Source organism: Lagopus leucura, unplaced genomic scaffold (genome assembly GCF_019238085.1).
Source record: "Lagopus leucura isolate 7727_CA_CO unplaced genomic scaffold, USGS_WTPT01 Super-Scaffold_100017, whole genome shotgun sequence".
NCBI classification, from domain to species: domain Eukaryota; kingdom Metazoa; phylum Chordata; class Aves; order Galliformes; family Phasianidae; genus Lagopus; species Lagopus leucura.
Genome location: NW_024962271.1, coordinates 15031280 through 15053422, shown reverse-complemented (window position 1 = coordinate 15053422; position 22143 = coordinate 15031280). Strand labels below are relative to the sequence as shown.

At 49.5% G+C, this 22143-nt stretch overlaps 2 protein-coding genes and 1 non-coding gene across 4 annotated transcripts in view; 1 reads left to right on the top strand and 2 right to left on the bottom strand.

The window, feature by feature from the left end:
* RANBP10 (RAN binding protein 10) overlaps positions 1-12764 on the top strand; it is a 54500-nt gene extending 41736 nt beyond the window's left edge. Inside the window, exons 6-14 of one of the 2 annotated variants that reach the window (XM_042876976.1) lie at positions 2275-2459; positions 3657-3769; positions 6213-6321; positions 7155-7303; positions 8020-8215; positions 8613-8737; positions 9586-9731; positions 10187-10298; positions 12081-12764. In XM_042876976.1, coding sequence (XP_042732910.1) covers positions 2275-2459; positions 3657-3769; positions 6213-6321; positions 7155-7303; positions 8020-8215; positions 8613-8737; positions 9586-9731; positions 10187-10298; positions 12081-12211 — 1266 coding nt within the window. In that variant the 3' untranslated portion in view covers positions 12212-12764. The remainder of the gene's footprint in view (positions 1-2274; positions 2460-3656; positions 3770-6212; positions 6322-7154; positions 7304-8019; positions 8216-8612; positions 8738-9585; positions 9732-10186; positions 10299-12080) is intronic. The other variant, XM_042876977.1, reaches the window with a different exon arrangement.
* Positions 12765-17313: 4549 nt separating this feature from the next.
* On the bottom strand, positions 17314-17385 carry TRNAH-GUG. The gene has a single exon. It is a non-coding gene; the product is annotated as a tRNA-His (tRNA).
* Positions 17386-20453: 3068 nt separating this feature from the next.
* CCL17 (C-C motif chemokine ligand 17) lies at positions 20454-21633 on the bottom strand. Its single transcript, XM_042877270.1, has 3 exons — positions 21519-21633; positions 21116-21227; positions 20454-20734 (listed from the first exon to the last, which is right to left on the bottom strand). The coding sequence occupies exons 1-3, from the start codon at positions 21583-21585 to the stop codon at positions 20629-20631; spliced, it is 285 nt and encodes a 94-aa protein (XP_042733204.1). The 5' UTR covers positions 21586-21633; the 3' UTR covers positions 20454-20628.
* Between the last annotated feature and the right edge of the window lie 510 nt (positions 21634-22143).

The window sequence follows — 22143 nt, the reverse complement described above, 5'->3', positions numbered from 1 at the left end:
TGGGACTGCAGGGGCACAAAGGGAGGAAAAGGTTGGAAAATCAAATCGAGATGAACTGTGGGGATACAAACAGCTGGCAGTCTGAGGGAGAGGTGGTCAAAAGTCTGTGGGAAAGAGGAGAAACTGACTTCAAAAATACCTTTTCCTCTGGCACCATTTATCATGCTGCCTTTTCCTGGCACATCCTTCTAGTGCAGCGACTTCCGTGGTGTGAGAACGTGAAAGCAGGAGATGTGCTGAGCCAGCAGCGATGCAGTCACCCTGATTTCTGATGCTGGTTCTCAGCCTGTGTTTACAGATTCTTTTTTTCATTTGATATTTGAGATTGCAGGAAGGCACGGTGTCAGCCACGTCCCCTGACACTGAGGAACCAAGTGTGAAACTCCACATAGAAGAGAGAACTGGGATGAGCTGATGTCTGGCTGTGTGTAATCCCACAGGAGGGGCTGGGAGGGTCACTTTGTGTCTTTTCCAAAATGAGAAGAGTTTCTTTCAGGTCTTGATAGCCTGTTTGCTGTCAGGGAGTTGCAGTCCTGCCACAGATCCTAGTTATTATTGGGGCTGCTGTGACTCCTTTGTTCCTCCATGACATTGTAATGTTGAGAGTTCATCTGGGCTCATCTGTATGGCTGCCTCTTCACCATCTTGACACCACACCCCGCAAAATAATGGGATCTTAGAAGAATTTAGGCATGAAGGAGCTTCCAGAGATCATTGAGCCACAGAATATCCCAAGTTGGAAGGGACCTGTAAGGATCTTCAAGTCCAACTCCTAGTCATCATGCCTAACCCCTGCTTTCTGCAGGGCTGATGTCACAGCTGGAGCAGGTTGTGCAGTACTGCACCCAGTTAACTTTTGAAGACCTCCAAAATAGAGATGTTGTTGTCTCTCTGGAAACTTATTCCTGTCCTTACTCATGCTCAAAAGGAAGAGTGTGTTCTGTATGCCCCATCAGAACTTCCCAGAACTTGTGCCCATTTCACCAAGCACCTCTGCAAAGAATATTTTCATCTTTTTATCGCCTCCCTTTTGGGAGTGGAAAACTTTGCAGTTATGTTTACATTTTTACCTTCCTGACACCTGACATAGGCTCAACCATGAGCAAGACAGCACAACCAGGCACCTTCCAGGCTTGAATTCCACTCTGTGCCACGCTGCATCTCTGTGCCCTGCCCAGTGCCTGGTTTCTGGCCATAACAGTCCTGAATGTGTTAGAGCAAAGTGGAAAATAATGACACCAAGTTGTCCGTGAGTGCCGTCAGATTTCTTCCTAAGCCTTGCAGGCTATCAGTAGATGCTCAAGGATTAATGCAGCTTTCTTGTGTTGTCAACAGAAAAGCAGTTTGTGCTGCAGAAAAGTAATGTAACTGTGAATGGAGCATGTGCTTAAAAGATGTGATGCAGAGTGAGAACCAGTCAAACCTGTACCTTTTCCAGTTCCATTTCTCTTCATGTTAAAGTGGGCTCAGAGATGCAATTTGTATCCATATAGAAGTCATGGAAACAGTCATTAAGTTTGGAAAAGACCTCCAAGGTCCCCAAGTCCAACCCCATCCCATCCCACCGTGCCCACTGCCAACATCCCTCAGTGCCACATCCCCACAGCTCTGGCACACCTGCAGGGATGGTGACCTCCACCTCCATGGGCAGCTGTGCCACTGCCTCACTGCTCCTTCTGAGAAGGAATTGTTCCTAATATCCAACCTGGTTGTTGTTAAAACAGTCTGAATTCAGAGAACCTCTACAGGGCCTTTCACCACCTCTTTTAATTAGATCATCTTCTCTGGAATCTGGATTATTAGCTCACTTTTAGAGGTATTTTCACAATGGCAGCTTTTATATTTTCACCTCTATATAATCACCATCTTCATTGCCCTTCTTTGGTCACCCTCCAAGGCCTTAGTGTCTTAATAAATTATCTGATGATAATTTCTTGTGTGGCTGGCTCCGCTACAGTCCATTCCCTTACCATCAGAGATGTAAAGTACCTTGACAGCTGCTCTTGTCAAGGAATAAGTGAGTTCATTTGAAACAGTGGAGAACACTTAGATTTGCTGTTTGAAGTTGAACTTGCTGCTCTGGTTTTATGCAATAAATTCTAATAACTGCACAGTAAGTCATGAGGTTCCTTGAGATTTACCTGTAAAGGGTCTGTTGCCCCTTCTTTTTCTCTTACGTGTTTCATTGTAAAGAGCAGCTCTTTGGTTTACCAAACCATGTATCCAGAACCAGTAAGAAAAAGCTGAGTTTAATGCATGTTTCTTCTTTCCCAGTCAAACCTGTACCCTACGGTGGGCCTCCAGACTCCGGGAGAGATAGTGGATGCCAACTTTGGGCAGCAGCCATTTGTGTTTGACATCGAGGACTACATGAGGGAGTGGAGAGCAAAGATTCAGAGCACCATTAAGCGGTTTCCCATAGGAGACAGGCTAGGCGAGTGGCAAGCCATGCTGCAGAAGTAAGTCACTATTCTTCTTGTGTTCTCTTACATCTCCATTTCTGTTTTCTTATGGCAGAAGCTGCATTTTGCTCAAATCTAACATGTGCTTTGCTTTCTCTTTTGTTGTTTAATAACTTTTCCTGTGTGAATCCTGTTGCTGCTTAAAACCTAAAAGATATTGGAGAAATTTTCAGCCAGTGTCTGCATGAAAGCTTGTAATAATACACATTGAGGTGAAGCATGGGGCGAAGGGCAGTGGAGAGGAAACCATAAATATCCTATCATAGGAGAAAGGTCAGGACGTGAGTCAGCTGGATTCAGAATCAAAAGAGCAAGAAATAGCCCTAAACCAAAGGCTTGCAAACCCAACCAAACTGAAAATACAGTTATAGCCATTTTCAGGTACATGAATAACAACTAAATCATCAGGAGCATAGTCAGCATGGCTTCAAAAGGGGAAGTCATGCTTGACCAACTTCAGAAACTTCTATGACTGCCCTGGTAGATGAGGAACGAGCAGTGGATATTATCTGCTTGGACTTGAGTAGGGCCTTTGACACCATCTCTCATCAGATTCTCACAGACAAGCTGCTGATGTCTTCATGCATGATGGTGGGCAGGCAGGGACGTGGGTTGAAAACTGGCTGAGCCCAGAGGGTGGTGATCACTGGTGCTGAATCTGGTTGGGGTCTGAAGGCCAGTACTGGCTCCAGTCCTGTTTAACATCTTCCTTCCTTAATGTCTAGAATTCACAAGTGGATTCAACTGCCAATTACCAATAATTGCTGGCCGAATAAGTGATAACAGAAAGTCAGGGCCAGAGTGGAAAGAAAGAAAGAATCAGAATGTCGGGGTTCTTCTTAGGTCTACCTGAAAGCCTTGAGCTTCTTTGAGGTTGGGATTTTCTGTCTGTAAAGGAAGAGGGAGCTGTGTCTTGTGTGGCCAGGAGACATGAATGGCATTACATGGCTTGAGCTCTTACAAATGACCTTTAGGCAGTTGTAATTACATAAATAAGTACTGTGTTACTGGAAGAACACAAACTGGAAGAACAAACTGGAAAAACACTGGAAGAACACTGGAACTTAGGACCTTGGTTATGAGCTGAGCTGAGTTTGTTCACTGAAATTACGACTTCCACTGATTCTTTTCTGCAGTGGGATTACTTCATAGTGCCAATGCCTCTTCATCCATTTGTGTTTTCTTGTTTTCTAGTATGGTTTCTTCATATTTGGTTCATCATGGGTACTGTTCAACAGCAACTGCCTTCGCCAGGGTCACAGACACTGCAATCCAGGAAGAACAGACCTCAATAAGGAACAGGCAAAGTGAGTCTCTTGGGTGGTCACTCTCAGCACATAGCATTCTGACTGTGTTACACCTTTGACTGCAGCATTGCTATCCAGGACAGAGGTAGTGCCACACTGGTGGAGAATAAGTCTCATCACCTAGGACTTGTACTGAACTGAAGTCATTGTGCTTCTGAGATTCCTTTGGATTTGGGTTCTTCATACAAACTTTTGCAGCAAGGCAGTTTTATGAGCATGGTTACGGGGACCCAGACATACAAATCTATTTGAACTACAACTTCCAGAGTTAATGAGTCTTTCAGTCCCTTTGTATTCATTTGGGTAAATTCAGTGGTCAGACACGAGAGCAGACTTTGTAGAGAGCTGCCTTCTGCCTGCCAGTGTTTGAGAGGCATTTGGACAATGGCCTTAATGCTTTAACTTTTGGTTAGCCCTGAAGTGGTCATGCAGTTGGACTCAGTGATCATTGCATATCCCTTACAATGGAACTGTTCTAAATTTTGTGCAAGCTGTAGATGTCCTGGGTGGAGCTGTAGGTCCTGCTCATTGCAGGGCAGTTTGATTAGATGACCTTTAAAAGTCCCTTCCAGCTCAAATGATTCTACAATTCTAAGAAATAATATTCTGTATCTGCTTTGAATACTTCTCTTTCCTCCACAGTGGTTCATCTCTCAGCATTTAACCCCTCCTGGCTCCTGTAGAATAAGACTTGCAGTTTTCTCCTGCTGCACTTCTGCTTTTTTAGCTGTTCCATTCATGGACTGAGAGCACAGGGTCACAGAACATTGGTGTGCTTTCTGCATTCTCCCATTGAATGCAGGCTGCCCTGCCCTATGCATTTCCCTTTCCTTTGTGAACCATTCCTCACGTGGCCAGCACACATCAGGTGCATCATGTCCCTTTGTAGTCATCCCTCCATACATCACATGTGCTGAGCCAGCATTTGGTTGGTTTGGATACTTTGCTCATTACCTAGAATAACAGGATCTGCTGCCCATTGCTGCCTTTGTACGGTTAGTGCTGATGGGCTCTGCTTCCCAGGCTGTGCAGCCCTCACCCAGCTGGTGCTCTTGCTGGTTTGGGTCTCCCAATGTGTGAGACAGCATGGTCTGGTCTTTGTGAGCACAGGTGACAAGGCAACCTGGAGGGAGGGAATACAGAGCTCTGCAGTTAGGGCTTAAATAAAGGTGTGAAGAGAGCACAGATGGGAAAACAAAAAGAGAGGAAGGTAGGAAAGGCAGAGACATCTGTGAAAGTTGCCAAACAAGGCAAAGATGAGAGCTGACAAAAGTAGCAAGATGTGGAAAGGTGTGTGCAAGGAAGTGGAAGGAACAGAACAGGATGAAGGAGACTGCTGCACAGATTGGTGTGAAAGCCATGTCTTTGGTTTCAGCTGTCAGTTATGACAACAAGCAAATAGACACTGAGAAGTGGGAGGCTGAGTTGTTTCAGATTGTTATTGGGGATTGGTAATGAGGATTGCTGAGCTGTGCTCTGCATGGATCCAGAGGAGGGCCACTAAGATGATCAGAGGGCTGGAGCACCTCTTCTATGAAGAAAGGTTGAGGGAACTGTGCTTGTTTAGCTTGGAGAAGAGAAGGCTCTGGGGAGACCTCATTGTGGCCTTCCAGTGCTTGAAGGGGGCATATAAACAGGAGGGGGAATGGCTGTTTGCAAGGGTGGATGGTGATGGTACAAGGGGGAATGGTTTTAAACCGAGACAGAGGAGGTTTAGGTTGGATATTAGAAAGAAGTTTTTCACACAGGCGGTGGTGAGGCACTGGCACAGGTTGCCCAAGGAGGCTGTGGATGCCCCATCCCTGCAGGCATTCAAGGCCAGGCTGGATGTGGCTCTGGGCAGCCTGGGCTGCTGGTTGGTGACCTGCACACAGCAGGGGGTTGGAACCAGATGATCACTGTGGTCCTTTCCAACTCAGGCCGTTCTATGATTCTGTGATTTGCAAAAATCAGCCTATTGGTGTTGCTGTGGCTTAAGCCTCCGGCCCCTTCAGTCATTCATTGCTTATCATATGGTAATGTTCCAAGCATGAACCAGCAAGAGGATGCAGCATGGAGTGACCCAGGGGTTTCCCCTCTGAAATCCTATCTTCCCCAGCATCCTCCTTCCTCCTATCCAGCTGTTGTGTCCTCAGTCTTTTCCACTGCTGTCCAGCTCCTATGACTAAAGGAGTAAAGGCACAGAGCACCCCAACCCAGTGCACCCACTTCATCTTTCAGATGACCCAGGTGTTTCTGAGCTCCTAACAGATTCTCCCACATTTACACAGACTTTTCTTCATCCTAATCCATAATAAGTACAATGTGCTCCCCAATTCTCCCTACCCCTTGTGTGAGGTGCTACTGGGGAGCTGTGTGACATACCTGAGACTTCTCTCTGAAATTGTTCCAGCCATTCTTGTTGGCCTGCCCTGTGTGTCAACAGGTTTCCTTTTACTTTCAGGAATACAGAAGCTAGTATTAGCAGGCCGAGTTGGAGAGGCTATAGAAGCCACCCAGCAGCTCTATCCTGGCCTCCTAGAACATAACCCCAACCTGCTCTTCATGTTAAAGTAAGTATGAATAGCTTTCTGCTCCCTAATGAAGCTGAAGGAGATAAGGGGCTGCCAGGGAGGCTGCACACCTTGGTCTGAATTCTGCCTGAGGTCCCATTGGTCACCAGCATTTCTAAGTTATGGAGTAGAGGGGGGAATCTCTCATTGGCAGTTTTAGTACCTGCCCTGAAAAACCCATCTAGTTTTGTAGTACCTGCAGAGATGGTGGAGATGAAAGCATGTTAACAGCACAAAGGAAATAAACTTGCTTTTTGGGACCAAGAAAACTCCATCCAAAACACCATGTGTCCTCACAGCAGGCTTGGCATCACAGTAATTCTCTTGGGTCCAGAGCAGCGCAGACTTGGGAACATTTGATTAACTGGAGGAGTGTTTCTAAGCCCTGCCACATGAGAAATGTGCTGTGTTTTGAATTTGTGCAGTGTTTCACCTCTGATCTTGTGGCCCCATTGATGCTGAAATGCTTTTTCTCATCCTCTCTCTGCTTTCATTGGTGTTAGCCAAGGTGGAACATCGTGTTGATAATACTGGTGCTCCCCCAGGCGTGGGGCTGAAAAGAAGGGTGACTGCTGTTATACTGCACGTCTGTCTCAGTATGGTTCTCAGCATTCATTAGCATCCATGTGGCACTATATGAACTCTCTCCTGCTGTAGCATCATCAGAGCACTCACAATGTAAATATACCAGGAGTCTAAAACAGCTCTTTCGAAGCCAAAGAAATAACTCCCATCCAATTCCTAAGACTTCTGCAGGCAGTAACTGAGGAAACATCAGTGCAGAACATGCTGGCTGTCACGCACCCTTTTCTTCTTCCTTCCCATGAAATCAGGTGTCGGCAGTTTGTGGAGATGGTGAATGGGACAGACAGTGAAGTCCGTTGTTTCAGTGCACACAGCCCCAGATCCCAGGACAGTTACCCTGGGTCCCCCAGCTTAAGTCCCAGACACGGATCCAGCAACTCACATGTTCATAGTACTGGTAAGTGCTTTTTTTTTTCCCCCTTATGTCTTCCAGTGAAAAGAGCAGAAATTAAAGGTAGACTGCTGCACTGTGCATCACCTGCTACTTTCTGTGCATTTTGCTATGAAGTGCTCCTTTGCCTTATGTTACTTGCTTTCCATTAGGGCCCCTCCAGTCTGCAGAATTCAGTCCAGAGCCTCAGCGAAGTTGCACTGCTGGCCAGTTTAGCACAAAGTTAGGGGGATGCATTGCATGTGTGCTACTTCTCCCATGGACTTACCTTGCAGTGAAACTTTAGGATTTTAAGTAGAATGAACAAGGTAAACCAGGACATCTCAAGATACTTCTGTAGGTAATTTCTGACTGTGGCATTGAAGGTCAGTGCAGAGCCCCTGAAAACAGCTTGAGCTGTTTCACTGAGCCTTGAGCTGCTCACAGCTGAAAGTGTGTTTTGTTTTGGTGAATTCTGTGCACGTGTGAGCTGGTTCTGCCAATCCCTTATTTACAGCCCATTTCTGGCACTTCCTTAAGCTTGCTTGTTGATGGTGAACAGCGCAGTTCTTTCCACATTGATTTGTGCTTTCTCTAAACCCCACGAGTTTAATATTGCTGGATAATTAAGATCTTTGGTCTTTTGCTTTCTTCTTTTGGGGCCTACTTGACAAACTGTTGATTTCAGAGTAGAGTGTCAGCGTCAGTCTGGTCTCATTTTTCCCATCCTTCTTAACCTTCAGGAGCAGATAGCCCTACCTGTAGCAATGGAGTCATGTCCACAAAAAGCAAACAGAGCCACAGTAAATACCCAACACTGAGTTCATCTTCGTCATCTTCCTCCTCCTCCTCCCCCTCATCTGTGAACTACTCAGAGTCCAATTCTACAGATTCTACCAAATCTCAGCAGCACAGTAGTACGAGTAACCAAGAAACCAGGTATAGTTTTTTTCCTTGTAGGTCCCTGAGGAGGGTGAGGTGGTGGGAGAGGGTGAGGTGCTCTTTCTGAAGAGCATCTGTTCTACTCTTTTTAAACAACAGAGTAACTCTTCCTATCTACAAGGTCTGCTCTGTTCCCAGCAGAGATAGACCTGTTCCAGTTCCTTGTTCTGGCTCAGGCTTGCAGGTTCATTTCGTAACAGAAACCCGTTTCATCAGTTGTCTTCAGAAGCCAGCAATGATTTTTACTGCACTGAATTAAACCATCTCGCTTCCTGTCGTTTAACTGGCACCTCATTGTGGTTTACTGGCCATTACTGGGCATCATTTATCATGTGAGCTTTTCATTTCTTCCCTGAGGTAAACATCTGATTTTTCTTTTTTCTTTTAACCGCAGCGACAGCGAGATGGAAATGGAGGCTGAGCACTACCCCAATGGAGTGCTGGAAAATTCATCCACCAGGATAATGAATGGCACCTACAAACACGAAGAGATCCTGCAGACAGATGAATCCAGCATGGGTAGGGCCTCAAGCAGGAGAGGCAATGGGAGATAGAAAGAGCAGGGATCAAGAGTTGAAGTAGTGGTTGGACTGTTTGGGTTTCTTTCCCAGTCCTGGTGAATGAAGTTCTCGAGATAGCAGTTTCACCAGGGAAGTAAATCTGTCTCAGAACTGAGTTTAGGTTTGACTTTTCATAGTTGTGCAGTAGTGCTGGTGATACTGTGGGCCATGGAAGGCAATAGGAGTCAAAGGTTTGTTCAGCACTGGCTGTGAATTCCAGCACAGAGCAGCCCAGGCACTTCTAACACCTGAAGAAATGAACTGAGCTGAAAGACTAACTGATTCCCAGCTGCAAAGGGACTTTGATCAGCTAGGACTATTTTGCTTGTGGGTGCTTCAGCCCGGAGGGAGATATAAATCAACTACATTACCTCTGAAACCTGGAATTCCTCCAATTACTGGTGTCTTATATTTACCAAATATTGGAAAGTTGGTGGTGTTTTGGTATCTCTGACTGAGACCAGAGTTTGTTAGACCAGGTTTTTCTGTGGTGTGTGGAGTACTTTACACACATGAAAGGGTAACACAGCCGGAGTCGCAGGTTCCCGTGGTTTTACCAGAGGACTTGATGTGTCGGTAGTCCACAAGCATTAAACAGAGTTCAGGGCTGCCCTATGAAAAATCCACAGCCCACTGTTGTAGTGCAGGACTCAGAAAAAGCCTCGGCTTGGATGAACAGCATGTAACTGCTCCTGAAGGCTCCTGAAGGGGAAGGAAGGAGTTATGGCTAAGGAAGGGCAGCAAGCCTCACAGTGAGCAGTGGTGGGGAATGAGACAGTTTTTTCTTCTCCCCTGCCTTTCTTCTAGAAGACAGCTGTCCCCAGAGGCAGCTCTGCGGAGGGAACCACGCTGCCACCGAGCGAATGATCCAGTTTGGACGGGAGCTGCAGATGCTGAGTGAACAGCTGTGCAGAGAATATGGGAAGAATACAGTGCACAAAAAGATGCTTCAGGTAAGCCTGGGCCTTATGCTGCCTCACAGCAGTTCTCTGGGCCAGGACTGGTATTGCGGGTTTCCTTATAGAGCTCTGGGTGTTCCCCATTTCTGCAGCAGGTGAGGATGAGGGGGCCTACATGGGGGTTGGAGGATGAAAGTCAGTGAACCCAGAGTGTCTAGACCCAGATCTCGGCACAGGAGAGAAGAAATAAAGCTCCTGCTGCCTTCCAGGGGTAACTGCATGGTCTTCTTCCCTCCCGGTAGCACTCTGCCTGCCTTCTTGTGCAGAGGGGAGAGAGCACTCTTTAATCTACTGTCTTGATGGCCCAGTGCAGTCCCTTGCTGCCAAGAAGAAGCAGGAGCTGTCACATTGGTGATGGCAGGAGCTGCCCCAGCAGACAGATTTGGCACTTTTCCTGTGTGTTCACAGCCATGCATGACCTTACTGTACCTTTCTGTTCTCTCCCACAGGATGCATTTAGCTTGTTAGCTTACTCAGACCCTTGGAACTGCCCTGTCGGTCAACAGCTGGACCCAATCCAGAGGGAACCTGTGTGTGCTGCTCTTAATAGTGCTATTTTGGGTAAGACCTGGTTCTTACATGAGCTCTACCTGCTGGACATACCACTATTCACAGGTGCTGTCCTGTAGCAGGCAAGCCTGTGAGAGTTAGGAGAAATTAGGAAGTACTTGTCTTTAGCTTTTGCCTGTCTTTGTAATGCAGGGGACTGAAAGGGCAAAGCTGCAGAGGATGGGTGCTTCCAACCTGATCTTGTTCTGGACCCTTCTTTGGGTCTTCCTCAGTGCTGCTTCCAAGAAATCTCCACAGGAGAATTTAGCTTACCAAGGAGCCAAGATCTTTTGGATGCATTTTCCTGCCCCTCTTCTTTCTTGTTCTGAACACACCTTAATCAGTTTGCTGGCACTAGCAAGGCTGTTTTCCATACTGTTTGTGTTGGCAGAGTTTTGACTGGCACAATCCTGCTTTCTGGGGGGGAATGCAGTTGCTCTTTTGCAGCAGCTCACAAATGCAGCAGGTTCCCACAGTGTTAGCTCTAAGTTAGAGGGACCATAAATCCCTCTGACCTTTGAGGCCATGCTGAATGCAGGCAGGCTCTGTATTCCCTTTGAACATATGTATCTGCATGTTCCCATGGCGTGGGGTGCTTGGTGGAGCTCAGATACTTGGCTGCCTAGGGCCTGGGGTTGGACTCAGGGCTGGGTTACTGGTGAAGACCCACTTGGTGCAGAGGTCTGGCTATATGTTGGTTATCTTCAGCTAGACAGCCAGCTCCTTTTTTTCTGATGAGCTTTGCTCTTTGTATCAGCACATACCTGTGGATCCAGGTATAAGCAGTCTCTGTATCCTCCAAGCTGAGTGTTTATGGCTGCTCTTCCAGACACAAGCAATCTTCTTAGACAGGCATGTTCTTTGGCCCAACAGCTTGTCCTTTATTCTCCTATCTTGAACCTGGTGTAGGAAATGTGATAGCTTGCCCTGATGGAAGTCTTGCACTTGCAGTCAGTGAGCTGCCCTTCCATTGCTGACCGTTCTGCCATCTCCGGCTACAGTAGAACCCATGAGTGAAGTGATACTGGGGTTATAACCTGCCACCAATCTGCAAGAAAGGAGAATTGAGTGTGCCAGAAGGAGATTTAGGAATTATCTTCTTGGGGAAGGAACTGCTTGATGGGCAAACCTGTGAGAGTTCCTGTTCTGTCTGAGTAAAGGAACAGACACATTAGGATTTGGGAAAGAGGGTCCCTTTCCTTGACAGTCGGCATGGCCAGGGGTGCATCGGGGGGCTCAGTTCCAGCCACTGTTTGACCAGTGCTTGGAGAGCCCAGACAAGGCTCTTAGGGATGTCTGTCTCCAGAGAGAAATGAAAAGCAGTGTCTGGACATCCTCCGATGCACATCTTAACTACAGCAGCTGAGGATTCCCTCTTGCAAACCTAGCAAAAATGACATGGAAAAAAAGTGGTGATCAGTGAGTTTGTCTAGATTGTGGACTAGATAAACAGAAGAGGAGAGGGAGAGCAGCTGCCTCTCCCTTAGAGCTAATTTCTCCCACCTTTCCTTATGCTTCCATGCTCTGATCTCTCACACTTTGAGGGTTTTCTGGCAGACACAGAGGCAACACTGCCATTTTCTTGCCATGGACAACTTTGGGAAAGCTGCACTTTCTAAAAGGCCCCGTTGACTCGTGTCCCTGTGGGTGGGCAGGTCTGGGTGGGGTATGCTCAGGAGTTCCTTCCTTCTAGAGCCAGGGATGCTCGGCCTGGTGCCCAGGAAGGGCCTGCAGGTGAGCCAACGTGTGGCCAAGGCGCCTCTTCTAAACAGATTTCTCTTTTTGCCCCCGCAGAATCTCAGAACCTGCCAAAGCAGCCCCCACTGATGCTTGCCCTGGGCCAGGCCTCGGAGTGTTTGCGACTCATGGCTCGTGTGGGCTTGGGCTCCTGTTCCTTTGCCAGAGTAGACGACTATTTGCACTAGCCACCAGAGCAGGATGGAGCTGACATCGTCGAGTGCTGCCCTTCACCCTCCGTTGCTGCCACTACAACGCCACCTCGTCTGTAGCCTGAGCTCCCACCAACACCCCCTCTAGCACACACACACTGCCTGTGAAAGGATCTATTCCCTCACCACGTGGCCATTCCTGACCCAGGAGTGACTGGCAGACCTGACCTGTCTCCCCGCCACCGCTGCGGCTCTGGCGGCACTCAGTATTTCGCTGGTTATTCTAATGTAGCGCCTTCCAATGTAGGGATTTCTCTTTGTTTTGATTTGAGTTGTTTCTCATGGATCCACCAGTATTTTATCTGGAGAGTTTTGCTGAGCTGGTTTCTGCTGATTCACGGAGGAAGCTCATGAAGTTGGTGACGCCTTGTTCTCTTCTTCCCTCCCTCCTCCATCCATGCACACGCAACATCATCTTCTGTGCTAGCTACCTGAACTCTTCTCGCAGTGGCAGTTCAGAGGGATTATTATTTTTTTTTTTTTAATTTTATTTGAATCCTGTTTATTAAAAAGGTCTCTTCCACCTCCACAAAGTCACTGATGTATTTATTGCCCAGAGGCTTGGGCCCAGCCCCGCGCTTCCCACATCCCCGCAGTGAGGTGCATCCTGTCCTATGCTAACCATGGGAATTGGATTTGGAGGAACTCGGTCTTTCCTGTCTGTGATTAGGAAAAATAGAAGATTTGGCATTGCCTTTGTCAGTGGCCACACAGTAGAAACATCTCAGCCTCTGAGAAATGGGTAAATCTGGCAGCTAGAGGGACAGGGCTAACCAATGTGAAGTCACCTGGAAGCAGATGATGGTAAGGAAGAGCTGTGGATGCTGCCAAGTTGGGCTGTTGGTTTTTGTGCTGCATCACAAAACCCCTGTTTTTATCCATAGAGAAGTGCTCTGCTACTAAGACTATACAATAGTATTTACTGAATGATCACTGCTACATTCTATTGTTTTGAGGTTACTGATTTGAAGTGTGCTCGTCCTTGCAGGGTGCAAATGCTCAGATCAGGCTGCAGGTTAGGATCAGTGCTATCTTTTTACCCATTTAGAAAGGAATGGCAATGTTTCTTTGAGGAATAAGAATGCAATTTTAGTTCCAGGTCCAAAAGTGACCAGCAGGGATCTGTGGGTGAGTAACCTCCAGGTAAGATGGACATGGTAAAGTGTCACTGCTGCGGTCCAGGGACTTTGACTGCTGCTAAGGCTTTGGCATTCAAACCATCTGCCAGCAAGTGTTTCTAAAAGTGTATTTTGTACTGGTGTGCCATGTGAGGAAGAAAGTCGGTGTCAGAACTCTGCCACTGAGCTGAGAGCTCTGAGAGTTCACTGCATTTACAGATGTGATTTGGAGTCATCCCCATCCCTGGAGGTGCCCAAGGCCATGGGAGGGCTCTGAGAAGCCTCTGGGGCACCCAGCCTAGGGCAGGGGTTGGGGCTGGATAGGCTTTAAGACCCCTTTCAACCCAACCATGCTGTGATTTGCTGCTGGAGCATGAAGTCTGAAATAAAGGCAGAGCGGGGGACCTGGTGGCTTTCCTGTTTGGATGATTCCTGTGCTGTTGGCTGTCATTTAGCTCATTGCTGTCTCCAGCAGTCAGACTTCTCTTCCATCTGTGCAGCAGCATCGTCTTTGTCTCCCTCTGAGTTTTCTGTTCCTTCTTTTTGGGGTGGTTTTTGGTTCCTTTTAGTCAAACCTCTGTCATGGCTCACTCTTGGTCTCCCAGTGAAGCTGTGCTGAGTGTCCCTGGTGGTGGCAGGGCTGGATCACCTCCTGCCATCAATGCTGTGCATCGTGCAGCCTATAGAACTGTGGTTCTATGTGTAAAAGCCTCCTGGGCATTGAGTTCTTGTGGTTGCTCCTTCATGGTTTGCATTTTGGAACCTTGTGAGATGGAATTTTTCTTTCTTTCTGATTTCTTTGGAATCAGTGAGAGTTGATTTTTGGGTTGTTGCAGTCATTTAAAAAAAAAAAAAAAGTAGAATGAAGGTCTTTAATTTTGAGTATGGCTACAACATAAGCAGAGCCTTCATAGAAGCTCAGAAATGATTTTTAAAAGTGATTTGGGCTTTCTCATTTCAAGTGCCTCGTGCTTTGCTAAGAAACAGGTGAATGAGGGAGGGAGGCCTTAAGAACAGCCAGGCTGAGGCTCAGCTTTGTCTGGGCAGCCCTCAGTGTCACTTCTCCATCGGTGGAGTCATAGGGGTGACTGTGTACCACCAGCAGGACCTGCTGGCATCTCTTCTCCTGGGGACGGTGACCAGGACTCAACCCTGCCCCCATATGGTTATACTGGACACAGGACCTCCATCCCATGAGGCTGGCTGGCGTGGAGCTTGTTCTGCTCATGGGTCAGGATAAGTGGACATGGTGAAAATCTGAGCTGCAGCCCTGTGTACATCATGAGCTTTGGTTTGAGACCAGCAAAGCAGTTGTTTTTCTGAGAACTTCTGAGAAATGGGGACCTGCAGGCTCTGGTGAGCACTCAGCTGCACTGACCTGAGCTGAGCTCCAGGGGATGGAGGTGTGACCGATGGAGATGGTGACCAACACAAGAATGGTCCCTTCCACAAGCATTGCTTCTTGTGGTTGTGCACACCCAGATTATCCCTATCTGCCCAGTCCCCTTCTGGTTTTGTTGCTTTATCATATTTTGATTATTTCTTTCTCACTGTTTCTGCCTGTCTTCCAGCTGTGCCCTGATCTGTCTCACAGTCTCATTAAGGCATCATTACCATTTCTTGAGCTTTGTTCCCAAGACTCCCTCGAACAACTGCCAACAACCAGAGCTGGTTTAATCAGCCCTGTGGTGGGGGGGTCCAATTTCCCATTTCTCCCCATGGGCATGAGGCACAGGGAACAGTCAAAGCACACCTTGTTGGGTTGCTGTGGTGCTGCTGTGCTTTGTTACCAGTCTTAACACTCAGGTAACACCACATTGCAGAGGCTGACAGAGGGTGTGTTGGTGAGGCATCGGGGGTCATGGCCCCTCCTGCTCCCCATTGCCCTTCCTTGGATTTGAAAAACAGGAGCTCCTTTACCTCCAGGAGGAAGGGAGGCTTCACTCCTGCACACAAAGCAGTGGGATTTGCACTCACAGAAACATTCCTGGAGTCCATGCAAACCTCTGTTTGAATGCCGAGTCCCCCTATGGGCATCATGGGACTGCTGTGACACACAGACCCCTCTGTGCTGGTCTTTGGCCGTTTCCTTCCCCTGTGAGCACCAACGTGGAGAAAAGGAGAAGCCAGGGCAGATTTGAGGATAATAAGGATGAGCAAGAAAACGTTCAGCACAAAAGCGTGGTCACTCTTTCACACAAAGGACATCGCATAGGTGAACACTTCCATTAGGATGCTCCCATGCCGTGGCTCTCCAGCCAGGACCCAGCAGTGCCAGGCACGGAGTTGCCTGCAGCACAGTGAACTCAAAACTCAGGTATGAACTGCTCGGCTGGAGCTGGGGAACGAGGGCTGCAGTGGGGCTGCAGCAAAGCACATCACCACGCTTGTCAGCGCCGTTGGAGGGTTTCCTCCTCTCTGGCACAACGTCGGCTACGTGGACGTTCCACACATTGTGCACGTTGGTTCAGTCTAAGCGTAGTAGTTGTGAATTAAGTTATCTGATGCTTCGCATGAAAACTTCAAAAAAGAGAAAAACAACCAACAACAAAAAGGGGGGGGGGGCGATTTTAACTGAGAAAAGCCTATGAAAATATACTGGAAATGTGGCAAAGAAATCAACATTCTGCTGTATATTGACAGAATTATTTTTATTAAAATACACATCCATGTGCAAGTGCTTGTGTGGAGCCGTGTGCTTTGTGGGGCTGCAGAAAAATGGGCCCAGCGCACAGGGAGCTCCATGCCTGCAGGAGCTGCTGGTGGGGCCTGGGGTCACAGAAACTGAGCCACACAACAGCCCGAGGTAGAGGCACCAACTCTGAATGCTGACACAGATGGAGGGGGGAATGGTGCCAGATCCTGCAACCACATCACAGAACCACAGAATGGGCCGGGTTGGAAGGGACCTCAAGGATCACGAAGCTCCAAAGCCCCTGCTGCAAGCAGGGCTGCCAACATCCATCTCTAATGCTACGCCAGGCTGCCCAGGGCCCCATCCAACCTGGCCTTGAACACCTCCAGGGATGGACGGGGCATCACAGCCCCTTTGGGCAGCTGTTCCAGCACCTCACCACTCTCCCAGTACAGAACTTCCCCCTGACATCCAACCTCAGTCTCCCCTCCCTCAACTTCAAACCATTTCCCCTTGTCCTGCAGTTACCTACCCTTTTAAATAGTTGATTCCCCTCCTGTTTATAGACTCCCTTTAAGGCTGCAATGAGGTCACCCCCCCGTTTTCATATCACAGGGTGTGCTGCAGCTCCCAGGTGGTTCGGGGGCCATAACAGCAGGGGAGCTGAGTCTGGATCTGATCCCAGGTCAGGAGGGGCAGGTACTGAAGGCAGCACCCAGCTTCTACATCAAGATCTACACCCAGGGGTGGCTGGGGGACCCACGTGGGGTGTCAGTGAGAGGGAGGGTGGGATGGGATGAGGAAGGGCAGGGCTTCTCAGAGAAGCAGAGAACAAGAAGAGAACAAGAGTTCCTTGAATTTCTGTCTGTATGGCTTCCCTGGAAGAAGAAAGGAGAAGAAAAATCAGATGTACTGATGACACTGTTATGGAAGAGGTGGGCAGCAGCCCATCAGACTGACGGCCCAGCACAGAGCTGGCCATGGCACCACCCAGAACCATCAAAGTTATCAGCTCCCAGCACAGCTTTAAGGTCATTTCTAGCTCTTCCTCACCTTTCCACAAATTCCAATGCCACTTTTCTTCCGGAAAAGGATTCCGCAGGCAGTTTTGCTCCCAGGTAACAGCAATAGAATGAGAGGTGGCAGCCTCATGAGGTGCCAGGGGAGGTTTAGGTTGTGTATGAGAAACAATTTCATCTCAGAATTAGCGTGTGTGGCCGCTCAGTGACAGCATCTTTGCAAACACACCTCACGAGCTCCCCTGCAGCTCCCTCCTCTGCATCTGCAAAGCAGGGCCGTGCACAGCCCTATCCCTGCAAAACCACTGCTGTGACTCGGATTCGAACCGAGGTTGCTGCGGCCACAACGCAGAGTACTGACCACTATACGATCACAGCTGCACATGGGAGGCAGTGCACAGGATTGAGCAGAGGGAGGAGAGAGCCCATGGGCTGGCTCTGGGGCAAGAGCATTGCAGAATACTGCAGCTACTTCCATTGAATCTGACATTGATCTGTTAGAATCACAAAAGCAGAAACAAATATTTCACCAGTTTTCTGTTTTTGTTGTTGTTAATTTTCAAACAAAGCAAGTCCTGCTACAGATAAATACTAGCTCTATAATACATTCTGTATCTGTCCCAAGGCAATTCCTGTTCATTCAGTGCATCCCAAGCAGGTTGGACTTTATTCCTTATTGGGGTTGTAGGAGCCATCTGCTTGGACTCCATGCTTTTGTCCCTCCCAGAATCGTTCTGGGATCTCCTCATCCTTGCAGATGTGATGGGTGTCCATGGTCCCTCCGCTGCCTTGCCCTTCTGCTTCCCTGGGGGTGATGCAGGGGAAGGAGGTGCTGAGGGATGGGGACTGCAGTCACATCCCTGGACTTTGACTGTGGGCCACGGCCTGCAAGCCTCCATCGCCTGGATGATCTGCTTCCTTTTCCATTCAAGCATCCTAATGGAGGCTGTTGGAGCAAAGCCCTGTCCACAGCAATGGCACTGAGCACACACTGCTGTGTAGGCCATGTTGGTCTGGGTGCTGGACGTCTGGGCCTGTCAGTTGCTCTCCAGGGCAGCCCTGCTGCTGTCCTGCCCCAGCACAGATCACCAGGATGGCTGCTCCGTGCCAAGGTGCTCCCCATGGCACTGCAGCTTCATGGCACAGATGTGGAGCTCCAGCATCTCACGCTGCTCCTCCAGCATGAAGGTGCTCTCCTGGCTGGGTAAGTACACAGGCACAGGTTGGCTGTGCGCTCTCAAGGAGTGCTCTGGGCAGGCAGTGCATGCCCCAGAATCACTATGTGGCCTCCCATCCTTGCTGATGCAACAGGAGTCCATGGTCCTTCCGCTGCCTTGCCCTTCTGCTTCCCTGGGGCTGATGCAGGGGAAGGAGATGGGGATCATCATCATGGCCTTGATTTTTGACTGCATTCTGATGGAGGCTGTCAGGGTGACGCTCTGTCCATGGCGTATGCTCAGTGCCAGCACTGTCCTTTGGGCTGTGTTGGCCCAGGTGCAGGAGTTTGGGGCTTCTTGCTTGGTCTCCAAGGCTGTCCTGCTCCTGTCCTGCCCCAGCACAGCTCACTGGGATGGCTGCTCCCTGCCACACGCTCCCCATAGAGCTGCAGCTCCTGTGTGGATGTGGAGCTCCAGCATCTCACACTGCTCCTCAGGCATGAAGGTGGTCTCCAATCTGGGGAAATACACAGACACAGGTCAGCAGTGGGCTGCTGGGGAATCCACTGGGCAGGCAGTGCATGCCATAAGCTGCTTCCACGAGGCTACAGCGGTCCTTTGGCGTTCATATGGCCTCTGGAGAGCTTTTTCAAGGAGCACTGCATTACCCCAGAGAGGCATTTCAGCTCTATCTGGAGGCATTTTCTGGTGGTGTGAAACATGAGTTTCCTGCATACCTCCTCCTTCAGCTGCAGCTTGGAGCGAGGGACAGGCACTGCAGCATGGACACATCTCCTCTCCCTGACTCTGTATCCACATGAACCCACTGGCACAGTCACAGCCAACCACCCTGCCAGTCCTGCAGACACACTGCCTGTGCTTGGAAGGGCTGGAGGCACCACAGGAAAGGGGAGAGGCCAGAAGGGTCCTTCTGCCTGAAGGTCAGCCTGCTCTCTCTTGGAAAAGACAGCTCCAAGGGATGAAGTTCCCTGGTGCTTGTGATCCAGGTGCTGGTTCAGGTGTGTGTGTGACTCCTGCCATTCCTCCCCAGGGTGCTCTGCTGCCCAGCCCTGACCCAGACCTTGTGGATTCCACGAGCTGTGCTCACCAAGGAGTCTCAGGTCCCAGACAGCAACAGAGAACATGGCACCACAAGGGCCAGGGACTGCTTGGTGGAGTTGGGGTCCTCACACTGCCTCTGGGCTTCTATGCCCACCAGGTTGGTGTCCACCTCCCCCTGCAGCCAGCAGCACTGCCTGTGCTGCAGCAAGATCTGCCTCTGCCCTGGGCAAACCAGCTTCAGCACAACAGGGTGGTGATGCAGCAGCACTTCCTCTTCCTGGGATTGCTGTACAGTCACGGGCAGAGCCCACAGGGCAATTGCCAGAGCATTCTGAGCCACATGCTTCTTTAGAGCCAAACTGGCTTCCAAGCCCAGCTTGAATCCGGAGCAACAAGACAGACTCCTCAGGGACTCTTCCATCAGATGTCAGAGGGACATTGCTGAGAATCTGGTCTTCAGCTCAGGAGCCACATGCTTGCTCACATGGCTCAGATGCTGCTGTGCATCTTCACCATCTCCACCATCTCCTCCATCTCCACCATTGCCATCTCCAACGACCTCCATGTGGGTACAGAAGCCTCCGTTCCCTGCAGCTGCCCCCTCTGCATTTGCAAAGTGCTGTCTGTGCACAGCCTGATCGCTGCAAAACCACTGCTGTGACTCAGATTCAGACCGAGGTTGCTGTGGCCGCAACACAGACTGCTCACCACTATAGAATCATGGCTGCACACTGGGAGGCCTTGCACAGACTTGAGTAGAAGTAGGAGAGCGTGCCAGCTGCAGCCACTGCACCATCCCCTCCCTCCAGCATGGAACAGGCTACCCAGCCCTGCCCTTTCATCTGGGTGGCAGCTTCAGCTGGGACTGGATGCTGCTGCTGGTGTCTCAGCAATGTGGATTGGGCTCTGATGCTGCTTTGTAGAGCTCTGCAGAAGTTGGGGTGGCAGCCAGGGACTGCGGCTGCTGCAAAGAACGATGTGCTGGGGATGTGATGCCAGGAAACAAGATGACATATAGGGATGAGACTGTAATTCAGCAAGTATACATCCAGAATAATTCCAGCCAGGGCTGCATTATGCGATGGGTGTGCTCAGAGCCTCTCAGTCCACTGTACTCCCTCCCTGCCCAGCCCACATGAGACCCACAAGGCTTCAGGAGGCAGTGAAGCCTGAAGAAGAGCATAGACTGAGAGAGAAAAGGACACCATCCCTCTTTAGTGTGTGAAATAAACCTTTATTTTGGAGCTGTGTTCTGCAGGTGGGAGCTGGCAGGGCTGCAGCACCTCGGGTGCCCTGCAGGGCTCTGGGGAGTCACTGTCAGCATCGGGGACCTCCGCAGGAGGCTGAGTGTAAATCTTCCCATCAGGAAGCTGTGATCCTCGACTTGGGTGTCCGCTCTGCATCACACAGCTTGAGGTTCCTTCTTTTTCTGAAGATTCTTAATTGCTTTCTTCACCCAAGGTGCGTTTGGTTTTGCACAGACCTTGATCCCGCCCTTTGTCTCAAACCTGCCAAAAGAAAAGGCCAAGGTTGGTGGGAAACAGCCACTGCCTTGTGCGCTTCTCCCCTCCTCCCTTCTCTGCACACCTCTTCCCTTTTCTCTTTGTCTCTACAGCAGGCACATGGTGCTCTATGAGCAGGCTGTCCTGAAGCCTCTAAATCCTGTGCACATCCTTTGGGAGCCCCTTTAGACTCTTGGCCTTATAGCCTTGCCCCATAGAAGTGACCAGAGAGTCATGTCCTCCCCTCTCTGTGCTGCAGACAGCCACTCTGCCACAAGCCATCCTTTAGATGGAGGCCATGCAGATTTGTCACCAGATGGAGTGGAGGGAAGGCACATACAGCGTCCCAGGAGACAGCACGGTGGTGGGGAAATAGCCAGGACTTACACAATTGCTTTCAGAAGACAGTCACTGGAAGTCTCATAGAAATTCTTCAGCACTTCGAACCGGAGTGCAGCTTTTGCGAGTGTGAAACAGCATTCTGAAGGTGCATATGGGGCTGGAGAAGAGAGAGAGAGAGACTGAGAATACAGGCTTTGGAAAGCAAGTCTTTCAGACCTATCCTCATAAGAAGGCTGATGCACACAATGTCCCCCAAATCCTGCAGCTGCCACCTTAAGGTGAGCTCCTCCTGCAGCAGGATGGTGCCCCACCAGCCCCATGCTGAAGCCACCAGCCCAGGCTGTCCCATCCCAACCAAGAGCCCTCGGGGCTGCCCCGTCCCCGCTGGGCTTCCCCATCCTCCCCAGTGGGACATCCCCAGCCCTGAGCAGGGCTCCTGCAGCCTCACCTGTGGAGCTGTGCTGGAAGATGCTGAGGAGCAGCAGGAGCAGCAGGAGAGGCTTTGTGCTGAGCATTGCAGCTGTACGTGGGCTCTTCCTTACTGCAGTGCTGCTGTGCCTCTCCTAAAGAGCTCTGTTATCTCGGCAGGGAGCTGCTGCAATTTATCTTCTCCAGCACCTCCCCATCTTTGCTAATTTTCCGATGAATTTCTAGTGAAAGCCCTGTGTGTTTTCTTAGAGCCAGGGGATTTACGTGTCACGTGGCAGCTCTCAGACTGCAGACAGAGATGATCCCTAGAAAGAAAGGACAAACGGACTCAGGCCACTTCTCTGTAAGTTGAATCTGGCCTGTGGGAAAGCCACAAAGCTGGAAGTGAAATCCTCCTCTATAGAAGCAGAGAGCAAAGGCCTTCAAAATCCACTGAGAGTGATTTTGTGGTGACAAGAAAGGCAATGCTGTGTTTTATGCACAAAGAAGCATTTCTGAGAGCCAGAAAAATGTTAAGGAGAAAGGGTGGATAGACTGGAGTCTTGCTTTTGAACATAAAAAATCCCCCCTCCATAATGCAAGGGTGCAAGAACACCTGGGGGCAGATGAACTCTCCCTTGTAGAGTGGTCTCCGCTGCTCAATC

Excerpts from the sequence above, each read along its gene's own strand:
- CCL17 (XM_042877270.1), bottom strand. The coding sequence starts at position 21,585 with ATGCTCAGCACAAAGCCTCTCCTGCTGCTCCTGCTGCTCCTCAGCATC. Across the intron at positions 21,228-21,518 it reads CTTCCAGCACAGCTCCACAG|CCCCATATGCACCTTCAGAA; the intron begins GTGAGGCTGCAG and ends TCTCTTCTCCAG. Across the intron at positions 20,735-21,115 it reads TGTCTTCTGAAAGCAATTGT|GTTTGAGACAAAGGGCGGGA; the intron begins GTAAGTCCTGGC and ends TTCTTTTGGCAG.